Source organism: Echinops telfairi, unplaced genomic scaffold (genome assembly GCF_000313985.2).
Source record: "Echinops telfairi isolate 266 unplaced genomic scaffold, ASM31398v2 ScPeMD7_70;HRSCAF=299, whole genome shotgun sequence".
In the NCBI taxonomy this organism is placed as follows: domain Eukaryota; kingdom Metazoa; phylum Chordata; class Mammalia; order Afrosoricida; family Tenrecidae; genus Echinops; species Echinops telfairi.
In genome coordinates, this window is record NW_022103968.1 from 49,614,172 (window position 1) to 49,626,192 (window position 12,021).

At 36.0% G+C, this 12,021-nt stretch overlaps 1 protein-coding gene across 3 annotated transcripts in view; it reads left to right on the forward strand.

Moving 5' to 3' along the window:
• PHYHIPL (phytanoyl-CoA 2-hydroxylase interacting protein like) overlaps positions 1–12,021 on the forward strand; it is an 85,015-nt gene that overhangs the window by 59,602 nt on the left and 13,392 nt on the right. For all 3 annotated transcript variants that reach the window (XM_045291630.1, XM_045291629.1, XM_004701100.3), the window contains exon 2: positions 10,895–11,091. In XM_045291630.1, the coding sequence (XP_045147565.1) occupies positions 10,927–11,091 (165 nt within the window). In that variant the 5' untranslated portion in view covers positions 10,895–10,926. The remainder of the gene's footprint in view (positions 1–10,894; positions 11,092–12,021) is intronic.

Sequence of the window (12,021 nt, forward strand, 5' to 3'; positions counted from 1 at the left end):
CCATGCAATTGGTTCCCTCTTTCCTACCCACTCTCCCTCCACCCTCCCTGTTTTGCCACTCACACCACTGGTCCTATAGGGCTCATCCATCCTGGGGAAATCCCATTCTTACAATGTTGTCCATAGTTTGTTAGGTTTCAGCGACACAGCTAAATGCCTTTGAACAGTAAATAAAACATAAGTAAAAGGGTTTTGGGTTTTGTTTAAGAAAGAGTTTTGATGGCATAAACAATAAACCATCTCAGTTTGTTGTAGATACTTTATTCATGTTATCATGGCATGGCAGCTCTCTTTTGTCCATGTGGTTTTCTACATGGAAAATCTACATGTGTTGGCTATGGGATCAAAAGGAAAGTTGATGATAATCTATTTTTCATGTAAGATATTTTTCTTTTTTTATTATTATTTCCTTATTCTTTGGGCTTCTAATTGCAAGATCAGCAGTTCGAAACCACCAGCTACCACTCAAGAGAAAGCTAAGACTTTCTATTCCCATGAAGAGTTACAATGCCTGAGACTCATAATTATACCCTGTTCTAGAGTCCCTATCAGTCAGCACCAACTTGACGGCAGCGACTTAGTCTCTGTTTCACTGATACGCTTTTATTGCATTCTTTCTTTGTTGGCATTTTATTACAGTGCTAGTCTTTTGCCAAACATCAGATTTTTCAATTGCTTATATTGTTTTTTAATTATTTAAAGTCCTCAAGGTAGTCACATGTTTTGTTCACTCACTATTGAGAATTATTTGTGTATGTATTCCAAATAGTGCTGTAATTTTCTGAATGCAGAGTTTTATCTACTTATTGAATTGCATATCGTAAGTAGGAAATTAACAATACAGTACAATTCACGGTTACTGTTTCCCTTTGACTTTGTTAGAAACCATATTGGTTGCTTGTGCCAATTTAAAGGTAATATTTGGCAAACAGTCTTTTAATTCATAACAGTTATTTTATAACTTAATTTGTGGTCATAATTCTACATCTAGTTTCAGAGCCTTTGGTTAATAATTTGCAGCAGACTATTTAAAATGTGCAGTAAGGCTCTAGGTCACAGGTTCCCAAACTTACCTGGCCCTGAGTGCTAATGTAATTTACTCTGTTTGAACATGGTCGGTTTGTGCTAGTCCTTCTTTCCCTAGTTTCTCTCACGTGAAATGGAAATTCTGCCTGTACTTACTTGTTCTACCATTGTACTTTGGAAACAGATAACTTATATTCTAGATTTCACAGGTTTACAGATGAAGAGGAATTTTGTTCCGGGGTAAAATATGCCTTAAAGTATCATTCAGAAGATGAGATTTTGCACTTAGGGTTAATATAAGATTTTGGCAATTGTGTGATGGAAGTGAATATGTTTAGTGTGTGGCAAGGATGAGAATGTGGGGGAGACCAAAGGGTGACATCCCCACTCATCTTTCAAAACAAGGGTATACTGCTCCATACTTAGTCAGTGTATGTTGAAAAGCTGAACTACGTGAGGAATGGAACATCAGAATTGGAGCAAGGTTTGTTAATAACCTGCAGTATCCAGATGACACAACCTTGCTTACTGAAGGGAACTTGAAGTGCTGGTGGAGATGAAAGACTACAGGCATCATTATGGATTCAATTTCAACTTAGAGACAACAAAACCTCAACTGGACTAAGATGCAGCATCCCGAGAAATCAAGACAAGGTTGAAATTGCTAAGAGTTTCGTTTTATTTGAACCCACAATCAATGCCTAGGTAAGAAGAAATAAAGAGCTATGCTGCACTGGACGAATTTGCTACCAAAGACCTCTGAAGTGTTAGAAAATGCAAATGTCACTTTGAGGACTAGGGTGCACCTGACCCAAGTCATGGTATTTTCAATCATTTTGTATGCAGAGGAAATCTGGATAGTGAATAAGAAAACCTAAGGAGAAGGAATGTCTTTGAATTATAATGGTAGTGGAGAATATTCAGTTTACCATGAACTGTGAAAAGATGTTCCTTAAAAGTAAGGATGGCAAGATTTTGTCTCATTTATGTTTGAATGGATAAATATTTTTCCGTGAAAAAGAAAGTTATACCTACTCTGGATGTGTAGATAAAAATACTGTGGGGCCTCAACCTTTATTTTTAAAAAGCACATGATTAAAATTAAGAAGTTATGTATTGGACAAAGGAAGAAGCCCATACAAATGTGGATCCCTGAATATTAATTTCACTTCTGTAGTTTCAGAAACCCACAGAGACAGTTCTGCCCTATGTATAGGTCGAGATGAGTCAAAATGGGCTCTCTGGCAGTGGGTTTTAAGTTCCTAACCTGTTGCCACCAAGTCCATTCCCACTCATGGTGATCCAATGATGCTTCGTAAGGTTTTCAGTGGATGACTTTTCAGACGTGGAATGCCAAGTATTTCTCCCAGGATGCTTGTCAGTGTACTCAAGCCTCCAATGCTTAGTTTTCAGCTGAGCCAAGCGTGTCAAATATTTGCCCCATCTAGGCCCTTTACCCTCTGTAGCCGTGGAGAAAAGGATCCGTGGAGCAAAAATAAGTTTAGGTCCTAAGTTGAATACAGATTCTTCTTTCTTTCATCCTCCCCCTTTTTTGTCTTCAATTGCTAATAACCAACAAAATAAATAGCTAAGTCTCTTACCCACTCCCACTTTTACTTAACCCGGCAATGCCTGGATGAGGTTTTCATAAAAAGAAAGGAGTCTTGGTGGTGTGCTGTCTGTTAAGTCTTTGGATTGCTCACTACTAGGAGCTGAGGCTCAAACTCACCAGCTGCTCCACGGGATAAAGATAAAACGATCTGCTCCCATGAAGATTTGTAAAGCTTTGGAAACCCTGTAGAGTGTCACTGAGTCTGAATGACTTGATGGCAGTGGTCCTAGTTTTTATAAAATGGCAAAAATATAGGAAGTAGAAGAGTCGATAATTAGTAAATACTTCTCAATTCTCCTTTTTGTAATTTAAGTTTCTCAAAAATCAAAAGGTCACCAAAAAGAGTGGGACACATTGACAAGAACCCTCCATTTAAATAGGAGAGACAGTGAATTAACAGAGGCCAGACACTATGTCATTGAGAGAACTTGGACCAGATACTGAGCTTTTCTGTACATCTGTACATACTACAATGTACTTCTAATTATACTAGACACTCCAATTCATTGCTCTGTTGCAGGGAATTATCAGGAGAGATTTGAGTTTCTAGATAAAAAAATATGCTTGATGTGAGCATAAGATTATGGAACCCTTAATTTAATGAATACAGATGCATAAGAAAATAGCACTTAAAGAAACAAACTTCATCTTTAAGACTTGTTTAACATGCTTTCATTTATCATTGCTGATGTCGTTTGTCCTTTATAAGGAAAGGTGACTAATAAAATTGCTATTTAGTCACCGATTAGGTTAAATACATGCATACACTGAGTAATTTAACTTTACAGTGGATACTGGATGATCATCAATTTTTCATTTGTTTCTCACTTGTGCTTTAGTTCAATTTAAGGACAGTGATCACATCCAATTTAATATCTATTCGACAATTTAACTTGGAACTTAATACTGAATATGGATTGCTAAGAGAGAGAAACCTACCAATAGGAGCATGAAGCTTTGATCTTGTTCTGGTTCTAATGTCAGTGGCAGCAGAATTTTGTGATTATTTCTGACTAAAATAATTTATATGAGGTTGACCACCATAGAGATAAACACATTTGCTCAGTTCAAATAAATCTCAAAATGTGAAAATCCATGAGCATTGAAAATTAACCACATTCAGATTCTTTCAAAAATGTATGTCTTGTGCTTCAGACTTGAAGCTCCAGGGTGGTCACTTTTCACTGCTTTTGACAACGTAGATTGCTTTGCCAGAAAGGGCAAGTTGTCTTAATATTTAGGTGCCAGATGGTCTTCTGTAGAACTATTTCCCTAATACAGTAAGTACCAGGTTGCAATCATTCAACTTACAGATAAACCCCTACTTGACCTTGAGTGTTCTGTCAACTTGCTGCTTTCACTTCGAAATGATTGAATCAACCTCAAGTTAGGACAGATTCTTCCTTAAAATCACTTCCTCTTGTTGAGCATACCACGTTTGAATCACTGTAAAAGCTTCCAACCTTTTTTGTGTTAAAGTAAGACTAAACAAAACCCAACCTTATGTACCTATTGTAACTTACCCACAAATCTGATTTAAAGACACATTGAGGAACATATTTCCTTTGTAACTCAGGGACTCCTTGTCCCTTGAAAGTTGAATTGTAACACCCTCCAAGACAGATTTGTTCATTCTTCTAGAAGTCCATGATATAGTCAATGTTCTTCAACAACAATTATTTCAAATAAAAATTTAAAGAAAAATTCCATCTTAGAAGTACATTTTAAGGCAAAAGAAAATTTCAGGATTTTTATTGTATATTTTGGCCATCAAACACATAGATGCTTTAAAAAACCATATACAACATCGATAAGGGCACAATGCAAATTATTGGAAATAAAATGTGATCCAAAAATTGCAATGTTAGGACTTTATCTAAAGATAATCCGAAATATGCACCAAAATTTTCACAGAATAATGTTGACTCAAATACCACTGGAAAAACATGGAAACAGCCTACACTTATTAAGGTGACTAATTATTAGAATATCCCAGAATTTTACAATTGTCACTAAATTAAATATAAAGAGGAAAATGTTCACGATATAGTCTTAACAAAAATAGGTTAAAAAACAGTATGTGTCAGTTACTAGTATAGACATAACAAGTGATTGTTTTGTGTGCCCTTCCCCTAAAAGTTCCCTAAATAATTAATAATTAGTATTACCATTTAAAGTATTTTTATTTAGAAAATTTATTGTAAATAAGCCAGACAACAGTCCCCATATTTTGCTGTGGTTACTGTTTTGAGTTTCATTACTGTCTTAATTAGTTTTTCCTTCCTGGCTTTAAAAGTACTGTAGCTTATTCAGGCTTTATGAGAAGTAATGGACTTCTCCCAGTCGGTTACATATCTGATTTTGTAACAGAAGTCATTAAATAGATATCTATACACGCATGTATAATATCCATTATATCATCTTACCCACTTAGCAGATATTTTTATCACTAGAACTTTGGAAAGAAAATAAAAGTTGGTAACAGTTTTTAGTTTCTTTCCTCCTTTAAAAGTTGTGTGGTTTAAGCACTTAACTTTATATCTTCGATCCATATTAAGTTAATTATTGCCTGTGGTGTGAGGTGAATTGTATAGGATATGAGTTCTATCTCCACAAATTTGTTTTAAAAATATCTAGAGCATTCTTTAATAAGGCAATGCAAGTTCTGTGAGGAAAGAAAATACATAAAATTTGCAATGTTTTTATCATGTATTTCATAATTGTTGTTAGAAATAGTTCTTTTGAAATGTTTGTTTTCAAAAGCAACTTTCATATTTTAGACAAGGTGTGTGAAACCATTTATTTAAACCACCTCTAATGTAAACGTGAGCTTCTAGTTCTATATTGAGTATTACTAATCATCAGTGTAACCATGGATGTTAGTCATTTAGCCTTAAATATATATATATGTATATATATATGTATGTGTGTATATATATATATATATATTTAGAATAACCCCCAAAAGGTATCCTACTAAGGAAGATATGTAAGTTGCATTTGGAAAGTAGTGATTTGGCTGATAATTGAATATTAGTGGTGGCATACTGGTTATGCATTTGGCTGTTAACTGCAAGGTCAGTGGTTCATAACCACCAGCTGCTCTGCTGGAGAAAGATGAGGCTTTCTGTTGCCATAATGCATGACTCTCAGAAACCGACAGCAGCAGTCCTATCTTGTCCTAAGGTTGCTATGAGTCAGTATCAACTCAATGGCAGTCAGTTTTTTCCATTTGTCATTGTCATGTGGACCACTGTTGTTTCATCAGTTTTAAAGCTGGAATCATTTGTGACTTATCACAAAGTCTTCATTAATTGAAAACTGATTCACAGAGTGTGAAAAGGAACTTACTTATAAACTGATTATAAGATTAGTTAAAATTAAAATTTTAATTGATCTACCCAAATAGGAAAGTTAGTAGTTCATCCAGTGATTTTTTAAAAGACTTGGATTATGATTACTACCTTGAAAATGAAAATTCTTGATATAATCAATCCTTTATAGGGTTGAACTTTATTTGCATCACAGCAAAAATATGATTTTAACAAAAATGTTTACATTTTAACCAAATGACATTTTTATTGAAATTTGAGCATTTAGAAGGAACAATATAAAATGCATGGCAATAGAATATTTGTGATTTAATGAATAACAATAATGGAAGCTTAAATGGCAAAATATAATATATTAGGTAAGATTAATCTATTGAAGTTCTATTTTCATTAAATGGAATCAAATGTAATGTTACTTCATTTTTGTCTATAGGAGCCTATAAAAATTTTGATACTTTATGCCTCAATTTTTGTGGAATAATATAGGCATAGCTATAATGCTCAAGAATAGGCTTGAACAAGAATATTGAACACACAATGACAGAAGACCTGATGGAACTATGGGGTGACACCAAGAACAGTACACACAAAGGAAGCAAAAGGTTATTATAAAGACAGAAAAGATAGGAAAAAAAGTGGATGTCAGACGAGACTCTGAAACTTTAATTGTAGAGTAGCTAATGCAACTGGAAGAAACGATGAAGTGCAAGAGTTGAGCAGAAAGTTTCAAAGGGCAGCTCAAAGTATTATAATCAGCTGTGCTAAGACCTCCAGTTAGAAAAGTAAATAGAAAGAACATGTTCAGTACATAGCAAGCTGAACAAACAATACAAAATGCATGCCTCACATTGTAAGACTTGAGGCAAAATACTGAGTGAAGCAGGAAGCATATAAGGAAAATGGAAGGCACACAGAGTTATGGGTACAAAAGAGAACTGGTGGACATTCAAACATTTCAAAAGGTAGCATATGATCAAGAATTGACAGTGTTGAGGAAAGAAACCCAAGCTGCGCTGAGAGTATTATCCAAAAACAAAGCTCTAGGAATTGATGGAATGCCACCTGAAATGTTCAACAAGCTGACGGAGCACTGGAAGCACTCACTAATCTTTACCAAGAATTTGGAAGACCAACCAACTGGAAGAGATCAAGTCTGTATCTACTTAAAAGAAAGGTGACCCAACAGAATGTGAATATTATTGAACAATAGCATTAATATCACATGCAAGCAAATTTTGCTAGAGATCATCCATCAAAGTTGCATTGACGAGCTGTCAAATCAGGAATCAATGCATTTTAACTGTTGTGCTGACAAGGACTACTGAAAGTACCATAGATTGCCATGAGAAGAAGAAGAAAAAAATCTGTCTTGAAATAAGGATAGCCAGAATGCTCTTAAGATGGAAGAATAATGAAACTTCTCACATACTTTAGACATGTTATCAAGAGAGACCAGTCCCTGGAAAAGAGCATCATGCTTGGTAGGGTGGAGGAACAGCAAAAAAGAGGAACCTCCTTAATGAGATGGACTGACACAGTGGCTAGGATGGGCCTAAACATAGCAATAATTGTGAGAATAGCACAGGAACACAGTGTTGCTCTGAACTGACTTGAGGCCACGAACAAGTCTACCACAAATGAATTTGACAGAAAGGTCTGCCAGTAGAGTCTAAAATGCTTTTCATTAGCAGTACTGATGTTTTAAAGATAACTGCAATCAGAGCTTAAATTCTGAACACTCTTTTGCAGAAGGCTATGGATGATAGCGAAAGTCCAAAATCGATTCGCAGAGTCCCCACAGTGCAGTAAGCCTCCTGTGAATTCCCTCTGATGATGGACTAGGGTGGGAATTTCCTTGTTAGCAGACAGAGTGCAATGTAGGGTGGATTACAGACTGCAGATGTAGTTGGGTTAAATGTGACACTAGTCATTTGAGATCCCTTTTGATTCAATGCGTATTTGTTCCAGTTTTTAATGCTTTCTACTTTTCATTTTGATTGAGAGTTTTCTCTTTTATTATATCGTTAGGGGTTTTTTTTGTTTGTTTTGATTTTGTATGTTTTTCTGTATATGAAATTCCAAATAGGTAAATCTAGAGAGATAATAACGGGATTAGTAGTTTCCCAGGGCCAGGGCGGGGGAGGTTGGGAGGAAATGGGGAACTAACCATGAGTACAAGCAAATAGAAATGTCCTAAAATTGATTGTGATGATGATTATACAGCCCTTTTTAATGTGCTTAAACTTTTGGAATGCATGATATGTGAATTATATGCTGATAAAACTGGTTCAGAACAAAAAGATAACGCAATCAGGACGATAGGCTGGAATGTGAGTTTTTCTAAATCGGACAAACATTATTCGTGTTAGAGTGCTTTTTAGCTTTTCCCTTTACCAAGATCAAGAGAGAGGTTTGCATTTGATTTCTTTCCTTCCTTTGACTTCTGGAAAGTTTCAGGCCAGAAGTAATTTGGGACCTTTATGAAACTAAGGAAGAAAGAGAAAGATCAAGAGTATTCTTCCTGGGAGTTCTGTTGTAGAGAGCATTTGAAGAAACTGGTGTATGAAGGAAGTACATGGAAAAGATAAAAGGAGTTTAAGAAATACTGTTCAAGAAATAAAAGCACAGAAGTTATTTTGAAATTAGTTTTCAATTACCATCTGGCTTCTCTGGCTGCAGCGCAGCTTGAGACTACATGGGTTAAAGATATAATAAAGGTGGAAATTGTCAAACGTTTATATCCATGATTGATGGGAGAGAAGAGAGGACAGTCTCACCTGGAAGTGAGATGGCATTCATTGTTGTTTTCCTTTTTGTCGAGCACCGTTTTTATTTTATTCTATCAGAGAAACCTGCTGTTTACTTTTTCTCATATGAATGGCAATTACGTGTAGTTTATTCTCTTCTGAAGTGACTAGGCATTTTGTCGGATTGGGAGAAAGTGAAGTGGGAAAGGAAAATAAGTAACATTTGGTTCTAATACATAAGTCTATATTTTCCCTTTTTGTTCAGTCATTCATCATATCCTGCTGTACACTTGTAAGCCAAGCTGTTGGCATTTACTTTCCCTGGGAACGTAGAGACCAATCATTCAAGTAACCTGGAGTCACATTAATTCTTTAAGAGTTTTTTAATTGGAATAGTCAGAATGGCAGTTCATATAGAACATTTCCTAGAGTAATCTTGACATAACTTGTAATTGGATAGTCTTTAGTATTATTTTTATGAGCAACCTTGGCTGTGTAGTGGTTAAGCATTGGGCTGCGATCCACATGGTTGGCAGTTTGAAGCCATCAGCTCTCCGAGGGAGAACCGCTAGGTTTTCTACTCCTGGAAGCAGTCTTAGAGATCCACAGCGAGTTGCCGTGAGTCAGCATTGACTAAGTGCTGTTTTGGTTTTATTATTTATATACATAAAACAGTTATGCACTGTTTACATATTATTTAAAAGGGGAACATAAGGGATACTTTATAGCTTGTTTTTGATAACCCCACAGATTTCTTAAGATATTTCCTCAAGAAATATCTCAAGAAGAAAGAGAATGTTTTAAAACTGATTGTGGTAGTAATTGTACAGTACTGCTTGATGTGATTGAACTATGGAATGGTACGATATCTGGATTACCTCCTAATAAGGGTTTTTGGGGAAAAACGAAACATTTCCTTTAGTCAACTGGACCCTGTGAACTGTCATAGAAGCCCAGGTGGTGCAGTGGTAAAGTACTTACCTGCTAACCAAAAAGGTCAGTGGTCAAACCCACCAACTGCTCTTCCGGAAGAAGATGTGGCACTCTGCGTCTCTGAAGATTACAGCCTTGGAAATCCTATGTTCTTCTGGACAGCAAAGCCATGGGTTCTGTGTTGGGCTGCTAACCGCAAGGTCAGCAGTGTGAAACCACTGCAGGAGAAAGATGAGGCTTTCTACTCCCATAAAGCGTTAGTTACACAGTTTTGGAAACCCAAAGGGGAGGTTCTGTTAGATCTCTCTGGGGATAGATATACCTCGGTCCTTGGCTCCGCGTGAGAAATAATTCACACCGAAGCCTGGTTTGTGATCCAAGTGAGTTTTATGAGCGTTAGAAGAAGTTTCAGGTTTACACAGGCACCCGCAGGGCTCCTCCCGAACATGCAGCCTGTCTGGAAGCTGCTCCTGGCAGAGTCACGCAAAGTCCTTTGGTTGACTCCAGGCTCCTGCCTTTTCAATGATTGCACGGGGAGGCGTGGTGGACAACCCCTGGTCGACCCCATTGGCTGAATTGAATTCACCTGGCCTAGGTGGGCCAATCCAGGTGTAGCACCCACTCATGCATACCCGGCGGGAAATCTGCACCTCTGAGCATGTGCAGTGTGCCACTGCTTTGTTTCCGTAGCTCGGACCACTGGGCATGCGTTAATGGACGTCCCAGCCCTCCTGTGGCCTCCCTAACAGTTCTACACTGTCCTCTATGGGAACTATGAAACGGAATTGACTTAATGTCAGTGAGTTTGGTTTGGATCAACATTTATGAAGTTTTCTATATTAAAATATCTGGTACTATTTATAAGAAAAATGGGTTTCTTGGGGCTTTTCCAAGGGAATCTACCACGTAAATTTACTTTTCTATATATCAGAAAAATGGAGTTTTTTGTTTTTGTTTTTATTTGAAAGCATATATTAGAAAGGTACATTGAAAAGGCAGAGGACTATGCTAGCTATTTTTTAAAGTTTTATGAAGACTTTAAGAGTTATTTAGCAGATATATATGTATATATATATACACATAAGAGTTATATATAATTAGCATATAAATTGCTTCATGAACAAAATGAAATAAAAGAGCCAGCAATGACATAGTTAAGTTCAGAAATATGTATACAGCTAATAACCTTGCTCACTGGAAATTCTGTTATTTGGAAACTAACGCTGTGCATTATTTTCTTTCAGGGAACAAATCACAAGACAGTGGTATAGCTGAGATGGAAGAACTTCCTGTGCCACATAACATAAAAATAAGCAACATTACATGTGACTCATTCAAGATTTCATGGGAAATGGATGCAAAATCAAAGGACCGTATTACACATTACTTCATTGACCTCAACAAGAAAGAGAACAAGAACTCTAATAAATTTAAACACAAGGTAAAATCCTAACACATTGAAACATTACAATAACCTGTGGATTCTAATTATACAAAATCATATTCAAATGCATCTTTAAAAATTATATTAAATATGAGAATGATTTAAAAGGAAAAATGACTTATGAAGTGTACTTGATGTTTGAGGGGAAAAAATTATATGTGATTTTTAAAACCCTATCCCATGCAGATTGTTAAAAGACAATTTCAAAGAAAAAGTAAAATCAGGACTCATAGAGACATCAAAATGGAAAAGTGTTATCGGTTTTATGTATTTAGACCAGTTAAAAAGATAAATTAAAGAACAAATAGATTTACAGGTCAGGAATATTGATTTGATACTATTGTTTATTGAGGATAGAAATACTAATCTTTAGATATTTAAATATATTTAAATATATAACACTTCTCTGATATTCACTCCTGTACCTGACAATCTACTCCTCCTCCTCACTGCCATCCAGTTGCTTCTAGCCTACAGGACAGGGTCGAACTAGCCCTCTGAGTGCCTGATGCTTACCGCATTCCAGGACAGTTAGAGAGAGAGGACAGTTACCTGGGTTGAGTATCCTTGATAGAGTTAACGTGGGAACTCTTTTGGAAGAATTGTCTTTTCTAGAAATTTTGCATTTTATTAGAAATGTAATTATACATACTAAAGATAAACAAAAAATATGCATACTAAAGATAAATGAAAGAGATCAGTCATTATTCTTTCCTTAGCCCATTTCTGATTTATGCTCTCTACTGATGGATATTCAATTTTTGACAATTGCCTTCTTGTATCAGCTGTGAAATATCCAATATTAATGATGAATAAGTCAAGAATGGACCCTTTTCCTACTCTACCTTTAGGTTGTCATATCTTAGAAATACAGTGCTTATCCAACCAGCCGGTTTAACGATCTTACTGGTAAGCAGGGTAGCAACG